The following is a 23,237-nucleotide window of genomic DNA, read 5'->3' as shown; positions in this document are numbered from 1 at the left end:
AGACTTTCATGATAACATTTCATAGACTTTTTATAATTTGGCAGATTTTCTTATTCATGAGATCGCAGACTTATATTTTCTTTGTTCATAAACAACAAACTTTCTGAATAAGTATGTTTCATTGCAGACTTATTAATTACAAAACTTTTATGCAATAGCAGACTTTAATATAAGTTATGGCAAACTTTCCGTGAGTTATATGTTGTAGCAAACTTATTCGCGTCAAAATCGGTTAACTAATTAGAATTAACAAAACCCGGGTTACTAAAGGGACCAAAAATTTGAACAATAACCACAACTAGTTACTAAAACTTAGTTTAGCCGTGAAACTTCTTCTCCAAACCTCGATTTTATATTTTTGTCAACTGGCTGTTTTAGGTTAATCCCAAAAAAATCCGATGGAGCAAGTTATAGTTGTTTTTGGCCAGTGGTTATTCAAATACCTTAGTTTGGGACATTCACTCGCTATGTAGTAGAGTCTAGTTACAGATTTAAATATTTTTTTATTGCATTCGGTGCAAGCATCAAGAATTTTTCATTCATGAGAATAAAGTTCACATACTTATCAAAAACAAAAATTGTTGTTATTATTGTATAACCGACCACAACTACTTCCTTATATGTTAAGTCAGAAGGTTCAGTTTCATGAAAAGTTCCTGATGGTTCCTGAGTTCAACGGGAAGCTGTAATCAAACAAAACAAGAAGAAAAGTTCTGCTGTTTATAACTATATGCCTTGAACTTTGTTTTTGTTCTTTGTGTTCTGTCAATGTTTTCAATCTTGGTATGTAATAATAAACAGCTTATGTTTCTTATAAGTACACAAACAATATATCACTCTGCACATTTGACGTAAGAGAGGTTCTGTTGGCTCAAAGCTCTGACTATATCATATTTTCAGTCGCTCAATCACGGAACATAACTCAGATATCAAACCGGAGAGAGGACCTTCTGGTTTCTCATTTTAACAACCACAGCTTCTTGCTCATCGTTCTCACTCTTCTTTCTCTCTAGAGCTACGTTTCGGGTTTTTGGTCTTTCTTCTTTCTGATGTGTCGAAGATCACCATGCCTGTTGAATAAATCCTTGGAGTAGCGGCCTCCTAAAGTTATCTGCAATACATCCAACAGAGAAAGAGTTGGAGATTAGAAGACCTAGAATGGTAAAGTAGTTCACCAGCATGTACCAGCAGCCTGCTAATGATTCTATTACCTTGTGTGGCATCATTCCAAGAAGCTCCATCATCAAAGCCAAATTGTCCTGTTAGATACAAACAAAATTTTGGACATAAATGTCACCAGTAACAACAGGCTATAGCTACATAAATGATAGAATCAGGAAGCCAAACCACATTACCTCATCTTTGTCATAATTGCCTTCACTGTGAGGATCAAAAAGCACTTGAGGTCAAAGATTACTTCTGGACACTTATACTGTCTCGTTTGAATGCCGCTTGTGAACAAATTTACACTTGAGGTCAGCAAATGCCCTTCTACTCAATCGACTCCCTTTCGTACCTCCCTGCTTCACTTTCTCACCGCCATCAAACCCATTAACGGCAGAGGAAGAATGACACTCTTCTTCAACACTTAGTTTTCCATTAACAGCTGATCACACTCCATAAAATTTGTCAGATTCAAAGGAACCCATAATTTCAGAAAGGGGATTTAGGCTTCGTCGGATTTCTGGGATTTAAATTCTCTTCATTTGTCAATCAAAGCTTTTGGTGGTCGAGAAGGGTGAGAAAAAAATCGATTCTCGGCGAAATTGAGTCTAAACGCAAGAGATCCGAGAATAGAGGAATTGAGGGATTAGAGTTCATGAGTCGGGGAAAGAGCTTTCAAAAAGGGGATTTTTTTTTCATCTTTGTGTAAAAATATTTTTAATAGTTATGTTTCCTAATGTATTTTTAATTTAAATTTAATTCCTCGATGGGGTATTTTGGACTTTATATTATGTTTTCTTTCTTTCTTGGTTTTTGTATGTTATTCTAGTCATTACACAAGAAATGTGTGTTATTATAGGTAAATATTTATAAGCTGATGTAAAAAAGATAAACTATATTTAAAAGTATTTATCAGAAATAAAAGTATTTGACTATCGAATAAAAGAAAATAAAGTATAAAAATATTAAATGATTATAAACATAATTGAAGAATGAAAAAAAAATTGATTTGAAATATTAGATTAGAAGGAGAATTGTTTTCGTTTTACTTCAAATAAAAAATTAAAAAAGAATAAAATCTTAGGTTCAAATTGATTTTCTACAAATATTAAAGAGGTCAATAAGCTAGTCTTAAGCTTTTTTTTTTTTTTTTGTAAATATTGAAGCAATATTTTGTCTTCCAAAAAGTCATAGGGGTCAGTTGACCTCCCTCCCATATACCTTCGCCACTGCAATGACAACCATAATTTTCGTAAATAATTTCCGTATAATTTATCAAAATTTTATTTTCTTAAAAGCTCACCATCATTTCATTTAACGTATTACGTTTACATCACCTGTTTATCAGCCTCTATTAAATGTTGTAAACAGATTGGAACAGTTAACTAAACAATCAAAAGGTTGATACATAGCCTGCCTCTGGGCCAAGCTAATAAATCATAAACTTACGGCTAACTTTTCTATTAATAAATTGCAGCCACAAATGTTCATATTTGTTTTAGTCTAATGGTATAATTGAAGTGGTCTAGGCAAAGACTGGCTGTGTGTTAATAGTGAGCGATTTTGTTACGTACATCCTCCTTGCTTAAAATATATCTTGAAGCTTGTAAAGTCAATTATATGGTCAGAGTGAAAATGTTTTGTTGTTAGCATTGCATTGTAGGCCACGCTTTAAAGCTTAAGAGACCTTGAATAACATCATTAGCATCACAATCAAAGATAATGTAACGACCCCAAACTTAATAAAACGCCCATCTAATTTTTGTTTTATTCAAACATATGAATCCCCCTTAGTATTGAATTGAAGTAAACATGGCACAAACTAACAAAAATGGACAGCTCCGGATTCAGAGTGTTTAGAAGAGATATCATGAAAATCACACTTGCTGAAAGATTAAAAAGACTATTGTCGTAAGTATTTGGCACAACTCAATAGTCTCTCAGGTATGCACTTTGTTATCACCGAACTTATCCAACCAGACCGTGAATTTCCTCCTTAGAACAGGAACATATCAAGTGCCTCTGAACAGAGTTGATCCAACAATACCTGCAACAGATCAGTTTGGAATAACCAAAAAGAAAAAAGACAGTACAATTTAACTTATGTATTTGAGTAAGAAGGGGCCTCGTGTTCTGCACGGATAGGTAAACCCAATGCATCAGAGTAAGATCTCTATAAGCAATCAAGCAAGATCTGCAGCCACCCGGCATTGCTACACTGTTCCTGAAAAAATGTAGGGAAGTTCCATAATCCACCCAATAATATGGAAAATACAAATAGCTTATCCAACAGAATCTAAAGCATAAATCAATGAAAGTCAACAAAAAAAAAACTCAATCCTCAAAACATGACTTATGTTAAAGTATATATACTGTAACATTTCATAGTTCATTATCCCAAAAGTATAACAAAACAAAATTAAGCTGACTATAAGAAGAACAACATCACAATAAGGATTGCAGTTTCCATATATACTTTCTTCCATTATGTTGCCTATACAGATCACTATAAGAACCCTCTTGGAAAAGAAAAATATGTAACAGCTGATTCCACATTGCAGGGAAGTACCTGAAGATAAGATTTGTTAATGATCAAAAAGAATATTTGATTACTAACAAAATTTACTATTGTCTTGTACCAGCAGAAGACGTTAGGTTTCTTATCTCCATCAAATGTTCATCAGTTGATATATCAAGTGAAAGTCGGAGATCCGTGAGTGATGCTTCCTGATCCCAGTTTAGTGGGCCTTGAGCAAATAGCTTCCCCAGGGTACTCCGGTATGTGGACAGTTCAGGCCTACATGACCTCCTCACTTCTTGTCTGCATCCTTTTGAAGATTCTGCATCACTACTACAAGAGTCTGCGTCTTGGCAAGAAGAACCATCTAGAAAAGAAGTTGACTCATCATATCTAATAGGGCTACAACTACCAACCGAGCATGCATCACTAGTATCATCACTACTAAACCTTTTTGTTCTTACCCTCACCATTTGACGGAAACCATTCTTCACAGCAGCAGCTTCCTCCGTCAATCTCATCTTCTTAGGAGTTCCCGTGCATGATTCAGCAGACTCACAGGGTGAAGGTCTCTTCAACAGTCTTATAGAAACAACACTCGTCTCACGTGTCTTTCGATTCTGGTTTGCATCAGAACCAGTCAACGTAGAGGACTTCACAGAACAAGATACCTTTTCGATCATAACCCATCTTTCATCTCGCCAAGATTGTCGAGCCCTGAGGTTAACTTTATGAACCGTAAGTTCCACCGCGGCGGCGCCAAGTAACCGAACCACGTAGCATCGTCCCGACAACTCCTTGAGGACCGTAGCGGGTTTCCAGAAAACGTGATCAAGAACCTCAACTAGTTCGCCAGATTCCCACCTGTATACATCGATTAGCGGAGGACACGGCCTGATCATCTTCCTCGCAACTCTCTCCTCCAATGTCTCATCTTTTGCAAACCCGAACGAGTAGTATCGAACGCTGTACGTGTGACCATTGCCTGAAAGAATCTCGGCTGTTCGCCACGCGCCATAACGGGACTCCTTGAGGCTTAAAACCTCAACTCTGGTTCCTTTTCTGAATCTCATGTTAGTTTTCTGCAAACAAAAATAATAATAAAAAAAAAAAATTAAAAACTTAGTGATTTATTCAATATAATAAAAGTGACAGCAACATCAATTTCTCCCACATAGCACAGAAATACAATTTCCAGATTTAAAAGAAAAAACGTAAAATCAATAAACCAACTAAGAAATTCGACCGAAGAAACTGCATAAGAACTTACCTTGTACAAATCTGAAGAACGTAAGATGTGGATTTCCCTCTGAACAAAATTATCGCAATTGAAATTGGGAGATTTAGGGCTTTAATGCGAAGAGATACCGACGAAACTAGGCGTGATCAGAAGAAATTGGTAAATTTATATTTTATTAATATTTTTTTATTTTTAATTAAATTATACCGACCTATTTACTCTTAACAAGCCGAATAAGTCAATTTTGTAATGGGCCGATTGTAATGGAACTTATCGTGTATCATTTCAAGGCTTAATGGGCTTCTAATACAAAGAATAAGTAATTACTAATGAAAACGTGAAAAGCTTTATGGAGATTATAATATAGAAAATTTGTTACATGGCACGTCCTCCATCCAAGTATTTTTATACCGTGAACAGCCTGGATCATCAGCTGAAGCCCCTAGATGCTTAGACCATCCGCAATGGAGGATTTAAATGAATCCTTAGCACATAATCCTAAGCAAATACCAATACAATAATAATATAAAACCTAAATAAGCTAAGGAGCAGTCCTTAATTAAGGATTAAAATGAATGAATCCTTGTTGACGTGGCCTTCTTCGTTTTCTGTAGTTTCTCTCTCTGTTGTCTTTCTTTCTCCGTCATTCTCCTTTGAAGATTGGAGCAAATGGTCGGTGGCTGCTATCCCCTGTCTTATTCTTCTGCCGTGCGCTTGCTTCAACGGGACGGATAATTCTCTGCCGGCGGTTTATCTGTCGTACGTGGTGAAGGGTGTGGATACGTTGTTGGGGATAGCGAGGAGGTATGAGACTACGCTTACTGATTTGATGAATGTGAATGCTATGGGTGCTCCTGATGTTAGCTCCGGTGATATCCTCGCCGTTCCTTTGTCAGGTTTGGTCTATAAAGTTCTTGTCTTTATGGGTTTATATGATGTGAAGTAGTTTCTATTGTTAGTTAATGTTCCCAAGTTGGGATCTTTGGTTGTTTCTTTAATTGTTTTTTGTTTGTGTTGTGCATTGATATGGGTTTTGAGCTGCCAAAGGTTGAATCTTTAGAGGTTTATGTAATGGGAAGCAGTTTCTGTTGTGAGTTTGTAGTCTATAATGTTGCCAAGTTGGGATCTTTAGTGTGGCTTTGTCAGTCTTTGGTTGTTTTCTTTACTTGTTGTGCGTTGGTGTGAGTTTTGAGCTGCTAAAAGTTTGCATCTTTGTGGTGTTTACTTGTTTGCTAAGCTCTGTTTTGATTTTTGGTTCTGTATCTTCACCTTCTCTCAGCTTGTTCTTATCTTTAGTGGTTTATATAATGGGAAGTAGTTTCTATTTTTGGTATAGCTTTGTTAGTCTTTGGTTGTTTCCTTTACTTGTTGTGCGTTGGTGTGAGTTTTGAGCTGCCAAAAGTTTGCATCTTTGTGCTGTTTACTTGTTTGCTGAGCTCGGTTGGTAACAGTTGTTTTTATTTTTGGTTATGTATCTTCACCTTGTCTCAGCTTGTGCTTATCTTTAAAAGTTTATATAATGGGAGTTAGTTTCTATTTTTGGTGTAGCTTGTCTTTGGTTGTTTCCTTTATTGTTGTTTGATTGCATTTTTGTGTTGTGTGAGTTCTTAGCTGCCAAAAGTTTGCATCTTTGTGGTGTTTTCTTGTTTGCTGAGCTCTGTTTAAATGATTGGTTATGTATCTTCTTCACCTTTGTCACAGCTTGTGCTTCTAATTTTCCCAAGTATGCTTCGGATTACGGATTGATAGTTCCAAATGGTAGCTACGCTCTAGCAGCAGGCCACTGCGTGCAATGCAGCTGTGCGCTTGGGAGCCGCAGGTAATAACAATATCCAAAGATATCCTCTCCTTACCTTCCTTCCTTCCTTCTCTCAAGCTTATGTTAATTTGGTTGTGGTGTGGTGTGTATGTGATGCAGTTTGTATTGTGAGCCTGCTTCTTTAGCCGTCTCTTGCTCGAGTATGCAGTGTACAAACAGCAACCTCATGCTCGGTAACATCACGGTCCAGCAGAGTAGCGCTGGCTGTAACGTGACGACTTGTGATTACAATGGTTTCGCCAACGGCACCATCTTGACCATGCTGTCTAGATCTCTACAGCCACGATGTCCCGGGCCTCAACAATATGCGCCACTTCTAGCTCCTCCTGATACTGTTCCTAAGACCATGATTATCCGGAGCTCTTAAGAGCGTTTCTTAGTTTAATGGTCATGTAGAAGCCAATGGATTTGCTACTCAGAGCCCTCGAGCTGCTGCAATGGTCTGAGAATTTTTGGTTTTTGACAGAGAGAAGAGAAGTTCCAGAGGAGAATGGCCTTTCGATTTCTATTTTTTGTTACTGCTGTGTCGATTTCTATTTTGTCAGTCTCATTGTCTGAGTTTGGAAACTTTAGTTTTGATGGGGAAATTGGTAACGCTCATTCATAACAACAAACTTTGAAAAAGATTGAAAAATCTTCTATACATATTTGATCATATTACATGTTTTAAATTTTTTTTTTATTCCTAAGGACTCTAAATTAAAGAACACCATTGGACATTTTATTTTGATTAGAGTCCTTAACTATTCTAAAAAAAAAAATTAGTTTAATAATCATAAGGACTCCAATGGTGGTAACACCATTGGAGATGCTCTTAGCATTAAGACAAACTTTGGGCTTGGAATCTTACACTTTGAGATACTTCTTATGTGATGTACTTTGAAGCGAGGTAAATGAATTCATTTTTACTTAAATATTCTTGAATCAAACAGTTAGTTAGGAACCTTATTTGCCTGGTAACAATATAGTTTCCCATGTGTTATAAAAAAACACTAGATTTTGACCCGCGCTTAAAAATCGCAGATTTGTTTTCGAAATCAAATAAATTCTTTTGAAATCATTTTTTTTATAGATAATGTATAGTTTGGGCATATTTATCCAGAACTATAGCTATACCAAACTGAAAACAACGAAACCAATTGAACTGAATTTCATAAATAACCTAACAAATCATATATCTCTGGAACAAAAAAATAAATCGAACCGAGAACCAAACGGATACCTGAATTTAAAAAATTCAAATAATATACTTTAAAATATTGGATTAATGAAAACCTATATATATATATTCAAAGTTTGAAAAAATCCAAAAACTTGTTATTAACCAGTGAAACGACACCGGTTGACCTAACAAAGACTGAGAAAAACCTTATAATACTTTTAAAAATTATTATTAAATTTCGGATATACTTTATAATAGTATATAAAACTGAATCAACTATTTGATCGGCGATTTTAAAGCGTCGAAAATATGTTTTGACAAAATTTTACTTTAACAAAAATAATGATATTTGTTCCTTGCGTTTTTATATTTGCAATATTTTATTAAAATACAAATTTGAAAAATAAACTGCATCCAATTTTTATTTCAAGAAATCATCTTATTAAAAATTAGAAATAATAATTTTTTTGACAATATATTTTGAGGTGTATATTCATATTCTAAAGGTTTGAAAAAGTTTGTTAGTATTTTTTAAGTTGCAGACTTTTATATTCATATTTCTTAAAAACTAAATTTGTAATATTTTGTATACGCTAGAAAATAAATGAGGACATGTATTTAAGGAAACCAAACATTCCACATGTTACGCTAGAAAATTAAATGAAACAACACATTAGCAAAGTATCTTAATAGATATGGTATAGTTAGAGAAAATAAGGGTAAAACCAAAAAAATATTAATGAGTAGGTGCAACAACCTTTTATAAGTAGATTTTTTAGGAATCCTTCCATTTTAATACTATATTTTTTATTTAATTATAATCTTTACACCCCCACATATCTAATACATCAACATTTCATATTTAATATATAAACTAGATTTTGACCCGCTTTTCAAAGCGTAAAATTATTTTTGTTGATAAAATTAGTAATCCATTTCTTAGTTCATAACATAAATAAAAAATCTATTTGGTAAACTCGTTTTTACTTGATAAATATTTTGTATATTCGATGAAATAACCTGAAAATCAGTAATTGTAAAATGTCTACTCATTAATCATAGGTTGGTTTAGAAAAATCAACTTTATTTTAAGTTTTTAAATATTAATTTAAAAATAATTATAAATTTTCAGTTAAGATTTATCTACAATAATAGTTTTGTAAGCATATATATATTTAGAGAATTTATTTAATATCAATTTAGAAAAGAATTACGTTTAATTTAAAAATATACTAGATAAAATTTATTCTAGTATAAATAACGGTTAGAATATTAAATGTTTGAATTAAATGGAAAGTATAGATTGCATATCATTCACAAAATATGGAATTATTAGGAAATACTCAATTGTTTATTTCAAATAAATACTATATATTAAAATTAAATGTCAATGGCATGACATTGTAATTATGATAGAAATGCAAGGGCTGAATCCTATTAGGGATTCAACATTAATAATATACTAGATTTTGATCCGCGCTTTCAAAGCGCGAATTTATTTTCTTTAATATTTTTTAAAAAATTTACCAATATTTAGTAAATGTCATATTTTCATATATTTGTGTTTTATTTTATAGAAGACTTAAAAAATTTATCTTTCTTTAGATTTTCCTTTTAAAATTTTATTGAAAAATATATTTGTAAAATGTAATTTGTTTCATATATTTTATCTTTATTTATAATATAATTGTGTTAATAGAATTGCGTTGATTATTTATATTTTTTTTTGTTTTTAAATGATTATCTTTGTTTATAAAATAAAAATAGATTTCTAATACGTCTACACAGAGTTGGAATAACATTACATCATGTTTTAAAAGGTTTCAAAACTTACTGAATATAATATAGGGATTATATAGATTAGAGCGTGTAGTTAATATATGTAGTGTTGCCCAAGTTATTCTTTAATCTGTTTATTAGAGTTTATGAATTTGTTACAATATCAATTTCTAATTTTTTAAACAATAATAATATATAAATCATTGGTGATAATTGAAATAGGAAATTAACTTAAGTTTTTTATTATTTTCCATTGATTAATCAACTAAGTTTAATTTGTTTGTTCCTACTTTAATATTTTTGTATTCCTCTCAAATGAGATTCGGAAAAAGTTCTTGTTTGTTTGCAGTGCCTAGAATTTGATATTTTTCTGAAACAGTGAAACCACGATGATAATAAAAGCGTTAGTTATACGTACGACATGTCCACCAATACACTGTTCTTAATGAAAACCTGAGACTATACATCTGTAAAAACTGACTAATCTCCCCATCAAATTTCCATGGAATCTATCCAGAGAACAAACCTCTGCCTCCTGGTTCCTGTTCAATAAGCAACCAGGCTCCATCTTCCTTTTATAGTTAACCCCTTGAACATCTTGTTAACATCTTATTGTCTGCAATAACGGGGAACTTTTCCCCATACTCTTTGCCCATTTAGTTTACTATTTTCTCGCTATGCTATTAGTAAAAAGGTCCTTCCATTGTACATAAACAAACCGCTATATATTTCCTTCTTATCATAATAAGACTTGGACTGAAAGATGCATTCTTTGATTAACCAGCCATGTATTATACATAACATAACTATGTTCAAAACTCGCAAAACCGTACAGCACGATAAACAACCATCAACCCATAATCAGGACCTCCCATAAATTATTGCATTTCATAGACCTTTGATCGTTGTGAAACATATTGAATGAAGGGTGTACAATGTATCCATCAAAAACTCATGTAATATATACCAAGATAGACCACCCGATTTCCTCTCTTGTACTTCCTTTGAGATACTATGTATCCACAAAAACCTGGACCTTTTAGTTTTTTTTGCAACCTCTTGTTCCTTGTATATATGACTCTACATCCCGCTTAACCTGAACCCCAAGACCCCATGAACACATTTAAAGTGTTTAATAGAATAAGAGAAAAAGTACCAACCATAGTGAATCAAGTGAGAGAGAACTCTATATGCTTGCAAACACCAGAACCATGAGAAAAGGTTATAAGACCTAAACAGTCATACTAATCCTGAAATGTCAAAAGCGTACCAACCTTGTATTATCTACTTGGTCTTTATCAAGTAGATAATTCATAATAAAATAATTTATATATGACCAAGTAAATTTCGTAATAACATGAAATTTTAAATTCATATTTGCTATGCTCAACATATTTTAAAATGTTATTTTTTTTTGTAAATGATAACAATATATTTCTAAATGTAAAACTTTCGATGGGATTAGTTTAAATTATATATTTACTTATTATCAATATTAGTTAGATTTGGTTTCCTTTAATTGTTATTAAAATATTATAAAATATAGAATATAGCAAGAAAATCCAGAAAAAATTGTAGCTTGCATTAAATCTAAAATGTCCTAATTACCCTTAATGAAAGAATGACATATGTAGTAAATAAAAGGGCAATGTAAGGGTTAAAAATAGATAGAATCCTGCTTTAATAGTATACTAGATTTTGACCCGCGCTTTCAAAGCGCGGGTTTTTTTTTTGTTTTTTTTTTCAATTGACAAATATTTAGTAAATGTCACATTTTCATATATTTGTGTTTTATTTTATAAAAGACTTAAAAATTTTATCTTTATTTATCGTATTTCATTTTAAATGACTATTTATGTTAAAAAAATTAAACTTTATTTTTTTAATGAATTAAGTTGGTATAACTCTGATAAATTAATTTTATTATGGGATTAATACCTTCACTAAAAAATTATATACTTTTAATAAAGATTTATACTTTTCAATAAAAAAATTCAATTATTTTTATGAATGCTTAAATTATATTAAGAAAAGAAAAAAATAATAATTAAGAATAGTTGAAAAAAAATTATTTGAACTTGGACTCAATGGTCCAAAGGAAAAAAAAAGGTGAGAATTGAATCTGATTTTTTAATAGGCCCAAATGGCCCAAGAGAGATTTGATTTGGGCTGGATCCAAAAATAATGACCCAATATAGATTTGTTATTAATATTACTTAATTGCCCTTAATGAAACATGCAATGTTAGTGAATGAAACATGCCCCTAAGGTAATTATGACAATAGGATCCTGCTTTAATAGTATAGATATATATATAAATGTATCTATAAAATAAACATAGTTTTTTTCTTTTTATATTGATATCCATATGTATATATATGAAATAGAATTTTAAATAGAATTTCTTTCATTTGGTACATACATATGGATAACAAAACATGGTCAACAGAATGTGGATGTGAAACATTAACACAAGACACATGAGAATTGTATATGAGAACAATTATGTTGTGCGTGGATGTGGTCATAGATAATAGCTATAGGATTGTTTTTTCTAGTTGTGGTCAAGTGGTCAAGAACGAATATTAATGGAATTTTCAAAATTTATACAACAAATAACATCAAGAAACCAAAAAAAAAAAAGATATAAAAGTCTGGTTTTTAAGTTGTTGTGAGTTAAGGTGAGTACTCATGATGAAAGTGTTTGTATTTTTTTTGTTACATGTGGTTAGTGGTTAGTAACGTATTGTAGAGATTTTCGGATTGGTGTGTGGTTAGTGGTCAGTGGTTCCTAACCACAAATACCATTGTGGTTAGGTTAGGAAGTAAGGGATGAAAGTTGTGGTTAGTTAGGCTCAGAACTTGTGGTCAATAAGGTCTGAGGTTTTGTGGTTAAAGGCTGAGAATTTGTGGTCAGGCACAGGGTTAGAGGGGCTGTGTAGAAAGTCTGAAGAGAGTCTGAGTAATTTTGGTGGATATCGAATGACCTAGTGAGAGGAATTACGGTTGTTGTGTGGTCGAGGACGAAGTATTACAAAAGGAGCAGTGAGGCAGAGCCGGTGAGACAGCGCCGGCGAAACTGATTTGTGGAATCGGTAATTTATGGTTCTCACAAAATATGTCTTCCGAACAAAATAGAGGGAGAAGCTGAAACTAGTTAGTAACTAGTTAGATTTAGGTTTAATAACAAGAAGATAATTTTGTCAATTCATGACACATAAAAGTACTCTTCATATCCTACTATATATTAATTGATAAGTCAGTTTATTGATTTTGCTTATGTGTCACTCATATAAGAGCTTTCTAATTAATTGTTTTAATTTGATTGGTCGATAACTTTTGTTTATTTTTATTTATTTAATTCAGTTCTAAAAAAACTAAATCAAGAATCAATTTATGTCAATAACCAAACAAATAATACTTACCCAATAATGACTATCACAAATATGTATTTAAGGAAATTGTGTCATCAATGCTAGACTTTCATTTATTTTAATGTTTCCAATTATATCTAATTAATATTGTAACTTTTGGTGAGTTATAAAAAAAATTAGATAAAATATTCCAAATAATATTATGTATAATAACTAATTTTATAATACAATTTAAATTATAATTTATATTAAAATATATTTTAAGAAAGATTTAAAAACTTCCTTTGCATGTTATATAGATAATAAAAACAAAATACAATTAATGGTTAGCATTTTGATTACTTATGTATTATATAGATAATAATATAAAAAATATATATAATATAATTTAGAGTAAAATTAAAAGTAACTCTTGATAAGAAACATATTTAAGCTTTTCTATTAACAAATATATAAAATCAATAATTACTGAAAAAACTGGTAGATTATTTCTTACATTTTAAAATGAACTGGTTAAGAAAAAAGATTTACAAACTTTTCCTTGTATGTTATATATATAATTAAAAAAATCAAATGAAATTAGTAATTAGTAATTTTAGTTAGTTGCATATTGTATAGATAATGATAAACAAATGTGTATATAAAATTTAATTTTAAATTAAATAGGTAAACTAAATATAGATATACAAAACAAAATGAAGTTGCATTTTCCATCAAAAAATCTGTACAAAACTATACGGTTTTTACAAACGAAAATTATGTTATACATTTTAAAAATACATTTTTAAGAAAATTCTGTAAAAATTCTTTTGCATGTTATAAAATAAGTAAACACAAAATAAAATTAGTAGTTAAATTTTTGTTACTTGTGAATCTTATAAATAATAATACAAAAAAATTAAGAATAGTCATATAGACTTGACTCAAATACCATATTAATTATATATGTGTGGTGTGTCAAACTGTTTTAATTTATCTGAAGTATTTTATTGATTGTTGCACATAATGTCTCTGAACTTTATACTAGCCAAAAAATAAGAATAAAAATACATAAAAAATTAAGAATAATCATATATACTTGACTCAAATAACATATTAATTATATATATATATATATATATATATATATATATATGTGGTGTGTCAAAATGTTTTAATTTATCTGAAGTATTTCATTGACTGTTGCACATAATGTCTCTGAACTTTTCACTAGCCAAAATTATTTGGTTATTTATATCAAATTAGCATGTTTAATGTTAAATAATCCATATGGCCAATTACTCTAAATATATTAGCCAATGAATTATTTTGTGATTTAAGCAATTATTATCATGTTCATATCATCTTTTAGAAAAATATTATTTGTTTTTTGTACATATGTTATTTTTAGCAAATATTATTGGAAATGTAATGTAATATCAATTGAATGACATTTGGAAATCAGAATTACATAATAATATATAATAAGACTGTAAACAAATTAAATTAGAGCATACATTAACTATTATTTACTATAGTTTTTGATAAAATATAATAAAATATTACAAAAGTCATACTATTTATATTTTTAAAGAAATAAAAAAAATATAAATCTGTTTATTTAGAAATATATAACAAATAAAATTTACATTCAACTTTTTTAAATTAAATATATATTACATCTTGTCAAAACATAACAAATTAAATTATATATTGAACCTAAAAACTATTTATGCCCGCGAACCTAGTTCAAAGTTAAATAAGAGCAAAACTGAACATTTAACTCTTTTCTTAATTGACATGAAAGATCTAGAATGACATCTAATTTAAAATGGATAGAGTATATATTAATTAACCTTATAAAATAAATATAAATTGTACATTTGCCATTAAAACTAAACGGGTCCCGTAGAATATATCTCAAATTTTCCGTTCTAGATGTCAATTAGTTTTCTGTCCCATGGGAAAGTCCATTCATATTCATTTTGAACGGATTATAGACATGTACAGTTAAAAAGCGATCTGTTTGCGCTAATTGGACAAAGACCAAATACACAATAAACTTGCTCCCTTTTAAAAATCTGGAATTTTGTTAATTTCATTTAAGACAAAAAAAAATTTCTTAGATGTTTTTATCGAAATTATTAGGTGGAAAATAAATAATACTCTTTCTGTTTCATTTTAAGTGTCATTTTGAGTTTATGCACACAGTTAAAAAAATTAATTTTGTATATTTCCGATATAAAAACACAATTACTTATACACCTAACCAAATTTCAACCAATAGAAAAATAAATTACTGAATAAAATTAATAAATTCTGCACTGAAAGTCGAAAATGACACTTATTTTATAACGAAACAAATTCTCTACAACGACACTTAATATGAAACGGAGGGAGTATGATATATAGTTTTCAATAATGAAAAGTAAGTTGTTGAAATACAAAACCATTGTTCATAGTCTTTACATGCAAGTCATAACAAAAAAAAATTAAAAAACATAAATGTAATCACTTGACTAATTACCCTGCAACAATTATCTTTGACTAAGTCACATTCCAACACATTAGTCAATGTTATACCACTTTCAATACCCGAATCAAGTAATTTACCACCTAATCTCAAATTCTCACAAGGATGTGTCATACACTAGAGAGACAAAAATATTTGTTATGTTAGTATTGTCAGTAAAAGCTTGAGATGGTGAACAAATATTTCAATATCAGAGTAAAATCATTAATATATTAAAGATCAACTGTACTTTTAATCCACATGCACATTGTAATAATCATCTTCACATTTGCTCAATATATTCACGACCAATTCACATTGCAATCTTGCTAAAATAGCTCTAGGATCAGACAACAAACTTCCACAAGAAAACCAAAGACAATTATCCATTATTGAAAAAAAACTCAATCCCAACACTTCAGTCAAACAACTACAAAGTTTATGCTTACTATCTTCCTCAATAGCTAAAAGCGATATAATCACTCAACTCCCATAAAACTTCCAAAACTTCCAGAATCTCTATGCACCCGAAGTCGATGTTGAATCTACATGGCTTACCCTGCAATATACACTATTTTTATCTATCTCTCTCACAACCTCCCTCATTGCTGACCAAATTTTATTTTTGTAACTCTTTATATACATATTTAGAAATATTGGATCTACACATGCATAAGAAATATTCTAAAAGTGGCATTACTTACTAACCAAATGCGTTTTGAAATGTCATTCCTAGAGTTAAAATCCTCAATGTTGAAATTTATTCAGGCTTTGCGGGTAGAGTCCGAAAAGTGTATCTCATAACTTCAGGTTGAAGATAGACGAGATTAATTTCCATTTTCCCACCAATAAAACCGTTTCATCACACTGCATCCTTGAAAACGTATTGCGAACATGATTCTGTGACATTGATAATATATTTTTTAAACATAGAAATTAGGTTGTGAACATAGTGCGAACATGATTTTTTTTTTTACTTTTTTATCATTATTTTTCTCTTGTTTTTTTTAAAAAATTCTTATTTTTTTGCTTTTTATTTTGTTTTGTTTTGTTTTTTTTTCTTTTGTAAAATGTAACGAGGAGCAAAATTATAATTTTTCCTACAAAAAGATTATCATGTGTTGCTCTTACTATTGTCTTCTTGTGCTTTAAAGTGTATACAACAGCAATAGTCAAAAATATCAAAATATCAATAAAATTGCAAGGTAATACTACTTCATATTATTATAATACCCATTTGTGAAGAATATGATTCTTCTCCATATGTGGCAAAACAAGTGATTTAAGATTAAGAGAGAATATGTATCCAGTTTATACATACCAGAGTAGCAGATGTACAAGTGAGGCACATACATTTAGTTTCTTAGAGCAAAACCAACAAGGTTCAGGTCCCTCTGTGTGAAGTTTTCTTTGCCCAGAGGAAAGACATAATTCTATTTTTGAAGATTCACATGGGCTATTGCATTCATGATAGTTTTACTCTGCTAATGGAGATTGTAAGACTTCGGAAACGTTCTTAACACTTAAATGCTTCGCCAAATTTTGTATTTTTGACAAAGAACGATGAGTGATGTACATAATTCCTTTGATTGGGTTCCTACAGTTGCACTCTGGACTTCCTTCTTTCTCATGATCACAAGGAGAACAGTTGACAAAAGATGATGTTGTGAAGTCTTTGGAACTCGCATAAGCTGGATCAGTTTACAACAATTCAATATTGGTGTCTGAAAAAACATGATGATTAAACATGATGTATAAATTTGATAGAACTTTGATATCATATATTATAAAAGTTTTTTGTACCAAAAAATACACATATCATTATTTTGTAAATATTTTCTTTTCCTTTCAAATTACATTATATTTTCTATTTTTACCTTATCAATTTTAGAACTGGTCATTTATACTGATCTTCCTTACTAATTTTTTCTTCATGTTGTAAAGCAAATAAAACTAATTAGTTTACAATTATAGTAATACATAAAACACATGGATCTAGGCAAACAAATAAAAGTTAAAATACGTAAACATATAAAATAACCAAGAACACATCAAAGAAGGTTTATTATATTCTTCACTCCTGTTTTTATTTATGCCTCCTTTCTTTTTCCTATTAAGAGATACACATACCAATTTTTATTATAATCAAAGTAATATGAACTATATTAATAAAGTATTAACTTTAGTATCGTATTAGTATAATGTTCCAATTTTCAGGTTTATATTTTAATAAACCTTTTCATTGGTTAATATGAACATATAATTTTCTGTTTAAATTATTCAAATATTTCCATCATTCTTGAAAGTGATAACTCAGCTATAATATCAACATTTGCCAATGAAAAATGACTGAAACTTTTTTAAAGTTGCTATATTTTTCCGTCTTGCATTCAATTGACACATTTTCAATAAACGTATGTAGTGAGCGAATATAAGAAATACTATTAGTTTTATGTTAATTATCTTTCTGCAATCTATTATTTATTGTATCCACGATTAATTGAAATTGTTTATATAATATTATATGTAATTATATGTATATTATAAATTTCTATAATATAATCTACGATATTTAATTATTTATATAAATAAATAATGTTAATTTATATATATTTAAGATGTTTAATTGTTTTTTGGTAGCCTGGATTAGATTAAGTAATTTTAGGGTTAGTTTCCTTTTTAAAGCTTTAATTAAATAAATGAAAATTTAAATACCAACAACCAATCATATTAAGAGAATTACTATGATATACTCTATGATATTTAATTTTTATATAAATATTTTTTTTTCATATTTATATAAGATGTTTAATTGTTTGTTTGGTATCATAGATTATATTAAGTAATTTTAGTAATAGATTCCTTTAAAAAAATTAAATAAATGAAAATTCAAATATCAACAACCAATTAAATTAAGTGAATTAATTTTAAATTTCACTTATGAATGACACATAATCAAAATCCACTGAAGTGACTTTTCATTTAATATACACGAGAATGGAGATTAATCCATCAAACTAAGGTTTGAGTTGAGAAAAAAAAAACAGAAAACAGGACGAAACTCCTAAAACAAACAAAAAATATATATTAGGACCTCTCTGACCTTAGAGATCTCTCCATTCAGTAAAAGAAAAAGGGAAATCGAAAAAAGACACTCTCAGTTTAGGTTTGTCCCAATAGGAATTGTATAAAATTATTTAGGTAAATAGGATTTATATTTTTCTTTAATACCATATACCCTTCAATTAACCAAATTAATATTAATATTTCGTAATTGATTTAAGTTTTTATTAAAAAAAAGTAAAGCCAGAAAGTGAAAAAAAGAAAAATCCATGAAAGAGGTAGAACCCTTGTTCAAAAACGCGTCTGCCTGGGCGATTCGGCGGCCCAGTAAACATTCGACGGTGGGTGAGCATGGCGATTCATGATGATTTGGTTGTATTGTACAGAAATAGTGATTTTGTTAAGTTTTATGTTCTAAATCTGATGTTTATATGTAGATTTATTATCATTATGGTATAAAAGCAAGTAAAAATGGTGAAAAACGAAAAAGCTTGAAAAGCTATCGATGTGTTTCAGACCACTAAACCAAACCGTACTTAATGTTACATTCAACATATTTAATATATATATACGTATCAATGTATATTTTTAGTTCACCTCGTTTTTAATAATACAAATGTATCAATGTAGATTTTTCTTTCACCTCGTGGGAAGAAAAAATCGTGGGAGAGAAGATACTAAGAGAGATTTAGGATAGATTTAGTGTAGATTTAGGAAATATATTAACCGAAATATGGAAGTTTTGATATTTTTCGTTGTGAAGAACACTGTAGAGAAGGCGGAAAATTTATTCTTCCGTAGGCATAACATAAGGTAAAAGGCAATAAGTTATGATGCATAAACAAGAAAAGTTAATTCATAGAGTCGTCGCTATAAGTTGTAATAAAGCTACATATGCACTAAAAACGTCTTGCTATAATATAACCTAACGAATTATAGCTAAAATAGAATATGCAAGAAAGTTTTGTTTGAGTTATATATCCAGGATATATCTATGTATAATATTAGTATCTGAATTCTAGATTAGATAGTCAGAATGAGTATTCTATCCCAGCTAGGACATAAAATAAAATATGATTTTCTATTTTTTAAAGAATTTTAAGCATATAAAATAATCATACTTATGTTTACAATGCTTTACATATTTTTTTATATTTTGAAATTTTAGTTTACTATTTTTTCCATTAAAAAATGGTAAAATCTGTTCAAAATGACTAAGGGAGGTGTATTGAATCAATGATTTTAGGAGATTTTGGAGTGTTTTAGTTTTGGTGGAATTTAGGTGAGTTTTAGAGTTATTTGAGTGATTTTAGTAAAACTTAAAAATAAAAAATGAAATCTGTAGGTGTTTTGGTGAAGATATTTCTAAAAATTTCAAAGTAGTTTGAGTGATTTGAGATGATATTATTATTTTGTCAATATACTTTTTGCTTACGGGTCTCTTTATCAATTCATTCATTTTGCCATACATGTTTTGTAATTATATACTCATTACTATCAAAAGGCTGTGAAAAAAAAAGAGAGGAGACGTGCAACCAAGAAGCCATACTCTAGAGGTCAATCGGTGGCGTACATTGGAGGTCATTCGGAAAAAAGCGAGCAGGAAAGCCTGATGTTCGTGATGCAGCCAGAGAAGCTGCTGATCAGTAGAGAAACTTGATGCTATCATTGTCTTCTGCAAAAAAAAAAAGTGATGTATGTTTTTCTATGATTTTGTACTTGTTACAGCAGCAAGTTTCTCTTTCGTTGAGCAAATTGTAAGTCACCTAGAATCACTGCAACCTAGTATCTTACCAGTGTAACCAACACACGAACACCATTTTTGTCTCAGCAAGAAGTTTCAAGTCATTCACAGCAGCCATAATACTTCACAAGACTCATATAACTCGATGCATAAGAACTTTTTTTTTATGCATAAGAACATTGCATAGTGAAAAAACTATTGAGAAAAACACAGGAAGGTGTCCCATATATGCTTCAAAATACAGGAAGTCCTCGGTGGAATCTTGATGCAGAGAGATATTTGGATATATTTCAAATATCTTAATTATCTAGATTATTATTTATTCTGATATTTATATTAATTAGTTATAATTATCTTAATGATTTTTAATAGTTTTAAGTTAATTTGGTTTTCATATAAATATGCGTATTAATAAAAATTGAGAGTTCTCTCTGTTCCTTTTTTCGGTAGATCATTGGTGATCTCAACGAATTTAAGAACACATTGATCTTAGGCATTCTTAGACTAAATAAGATCTTTGTGATTATTCTAGTTTTCCGGGTATTCTCAGAATCAACGGATTTCTAGTTCTATTCCTAGAAGCTTCCGCTGCATCGGTTGGTATCAGAGCCAGCGCTTTGGTTTTTCAACCAAAGTTCGATTCTGTTATATGCCATGTTGTTTGGGTGTTTTTACTATCCTACGGACAAAAATCCGTTTGTTTCATCTGAATTTTTACACGAGGAGTTCAGAGAAATTCATGGTGATCCAGTGTCTGATGTTTATGATGATGAAAGTCTGATTCAAGTGGAAGATATAGTCAACGACAATCATGGTCAAGAGAACGTTGTTGAAATTGGTCTTCACGTGGTGGAAGATGTGGATCCAATCATTCATGTCTACGATGAGGCATATATGCTTGGTGACGTGTATGGTGAAGAAGATGCCAAAACCATAGATTACATCTTCGGTGATAAAGCTTTTGAAAATTGCAAAAGATCAGCAACGGTCTGGAACGTTATAACACAAACCGTGTTGAAAAGAGCACTATGTGTTCTACGTGTGACTTATTACTTCTTTGGAAAAAGTCAACTTTTGTCACCTTTCAAACGTGACAATAGACATAGAATCTTTATGAAGATTTTCAAACTTGCAATGAAGTTTGATGTTCGAGATCGTAAGTGGTCAATTTTTATCGTGGATGCATCAAAGGCTAGATTCGAAGACGAATCTTCTCCAACCCGGAAAAAATGATGCAAAGAGATATTTGGATATATTTCAAATATCTTAATTATCTAGATTATTATTTATTCTGGTATTTATCTTAATTAGTTATAATTATCTTAATGATTTTTAATAGTTTTAAGTTTATTTGGTTTTCATATAAATAGGCGTTTATGCGTAGAGTTGTATTCAGTTGATAATTTGATTAATAAAAATTGAGAGAGAAGACATTAATCTTACGCATTCTTAAACTAAATAAGATCTTTGTGATTATTCTAGTTTTCTGGGTATTCTCAAAATCAACGGATCTCTAGTTCTATCCCTAAAAGCTTCCGCTACATCAAATCTGCTGCTCTTGAATAACATATGACGCTCTGAACAAATCAATGAATACCATTTCTAATCAAGAAGCTGTCCCATATATGCTGCAAAATACAGGAAGAATATCCACAAGCATCACACCAGCATCACCAAAGACATGATTTTGGTTAAGGTTGGATAACATAAGCTCCCCCTCCCTATGTGCATATCTACGTTTTATACTAGGCCAGAACGCAGCAATATCATCACAATGAAGAATACTTCTAGAATCAACAAAGATCATTTCAGAACTGTATTTATGGTGAGTAGAAATCTGCATACCACATGCATCACTATACATGTGCCATGAACATGAGGTGAAATTACTCTTTGGTGGTCTTGATAGAGAACCGTATGCGAGAATCATTCCGGATGGAACAATGAGCTCCACTAAACCAGGAAACAACATATATGAATCCATCTCAAACTCAGGTAGAAGATCAAGCATAACCACAGCAGTGGATCGCACAGCCAACGAAACATTAAGGAAAGAGTTCCAAAACATAGAAGCTTGCTTTACCATTGTAATGAGCCATAGGGCTTAGCACGAGTCTTGATTACAGAATAGAACATCGGAGATTACTCTGGCCTGGACAATCTGAAGAAAATCGAGGTTACAAATGACCAAAAGGATCATCATGAACTTCGGTGAAGAAATCTTCAACGAATCCGATGTAGTTGTACGAGACTTGAAGTTGCTATTCAGTTTCACCATTGATATTGATTCAGTGCTCAAAACAGAAAGAAATAAGCAAAGTATCGCACAGGAAACATTAATTGCAAAACAAGAGCACTACAATCATCTTCGTGCACTCCTGCTATTATTTATCTATCCATCTTATTCCACTACTCTTGATCACCATAACTCTTAAATGGGTGGTGAGATGTCCAAACTATTGCCCTTAGCTGATACATAATTTGTTAGATGGTACAAAATAGGTTATCGTTCTCAATTAATCGCTATCTATGTAATTTCTGTTGCAATCCCTAGTTTTCCCATTGATTTTTCAGTTTCGGAAATTTAATTGTAAAATAAATAACTTGGGAAAAAAATCTATAGTCATTTGAATTGATATCCCAGAAAACATGTTTGGAGGTTTGGCTTTCTTTGAATCCATGATTCACTGTCATATATGGTGCTTCAAACATCAATGTTATTGATGTGATGGTGACAATGACTAATTTAGAAGGAAGAGGAGGAGATTAGCATAAGATAGATGTTAAAAACGGAGCAAACAATGATTACTGGGATTTAGATAGAAGAAAGAATTATTTGAAAAGAACTTTGTTTTCACTAAAGATTATAAATGGGAGAGGAAG

The 23,237-nt window shown here is 30.6% G+C and overlaps 2 protein-coding genes across 8 annotated transcripts; one reads left to right on the top strand and one right to left on the bottom strand.

The window, feature by feature from the left end:
* Positions 1 to 2,903: 2,903 nt before the first annotated feature.
* Positions 2,904 to 5,117, bottom strand: LOC106391145. 7 transcript variants are annotated; one of them, XR_007322882.1, is made up of 4 exons: positions 4,953 to 5,117; positions 4,147 to 4,764; positions 3,804 to 4,049; positions 2,904 to 3,388 (listed from the first exon to the last, which is right to left on the bottom strand). XR_007322882.1 is itself a non-coding variant. In XM_048756460.1 (4 exons), the coding sequence occupies exons 2-4, from the start codon at positions 4,753 to 4,755 to the stop codon at positions 3,378 to 3,380; spliced, it is 1,056 nt and encodes a 351-aa protein (XP_048612417.1). In that variant the 5' UTR covers positions 4,756 to 4,764; positions 4,953 to 5,117; the 3' UTR covers positions 2,904 to 3,377. The 7 variants fall into 7 exon arrangements, 4 of the variants coding, with proteins under 4 accessions (XP_048612417.1, XP_013687179.2, XP_022556942.2 ...); XM_048756460.1 differs by adding an exon at positions 3,641 to 3,733 and having other exon boundaries at positions 3,804 to 4,764; XR_007322881.1 differs by lacking the exon at positions 2,904 to 3,388 and adding an exon at positions 3,499 to 3,733.
* A 259-nt stretch (positions 5,118 to 5,376) lies between these two features.
* LOC106391144 (lysM domain-containing GPI-anchored protein 1-like) lies at positions 5,377 to 7,414 on the top strand. The gene is made up of 3 exons (XM_013831724.3): positions 5,377 to 5,818; positions 6,624 to 6,741; positions 6,841 to 7,414. Exons 1-3 carry the CDS (start codon positions 5,494 to 5,496, stop codon positions 7,106 to 7,108), a joined length of 711 nt encoding a protein of 236 aa, XP_013687178.1. The 5' UTR covers positions 5,377 to 5,493; the 3' UTR covers positions 7,109 to 7,414.
* The last annotated feature ends 15,823 nt before the right edge of the window (positions 7,415 to 23,237 follow it).

Source organism: Brassica napus, chromosome C4 (assembly GCF_020379485.1).
Source record: "Brassica napus cultivar Da-Ae chromosome C4, Da-Ae, whole genome shotgun sequence".
Lineage (NCBI taxonomy): Eukaryota > Viridiplantae > Streptophyta > Magnoliopsida > Brassicales > Brassicaceae > Brassica > Brassica napus.
This window is presented reverse-complemented; position numbering and strand designations above follow the sequence as displayed.

Excerpts from the sequence above, each read along its gene's own strand:
- LOC106391144 (XM_013831724.3), top strand. The coding sequence starts at position 5,494 with ATGAATGAATCCTTGTTGACGTGGCCTTCTTCGTTTTCTGTAGTTTCT. Across the intron at positions 5,819-6,623 it reads CCTCGCCGTTCCTTTGTCAG|CTTGTGCTTCTAATTTTCCC; the intron begins GTTTGGTCTATA and ends CCTTTGTCACAG. Across the intron at positions 6,742-6,840 it reads TGTGCGCTTGGGAGCCGCAG|TTTGTATTGTGAGCCTGCTT; the intron begins GTAATAACAATA and ends TATGTGATGCAG.
- LOC106391145 (XM_013831725.3), bottom strand. The coding sequence starts at position 4,755 with ATGAGATTCAGAAAAGGAACCAGAGTTGAGGTTTTAAGCCTCAAGGAG. Across the intron at positions 3,734-3,803 it reads AAACCTAACGTCTTCTGCTG|GTACTTCCCTGCAATGTGGA; the intron begins GTACAAGACAAT and ends TCTTATCTTCAG.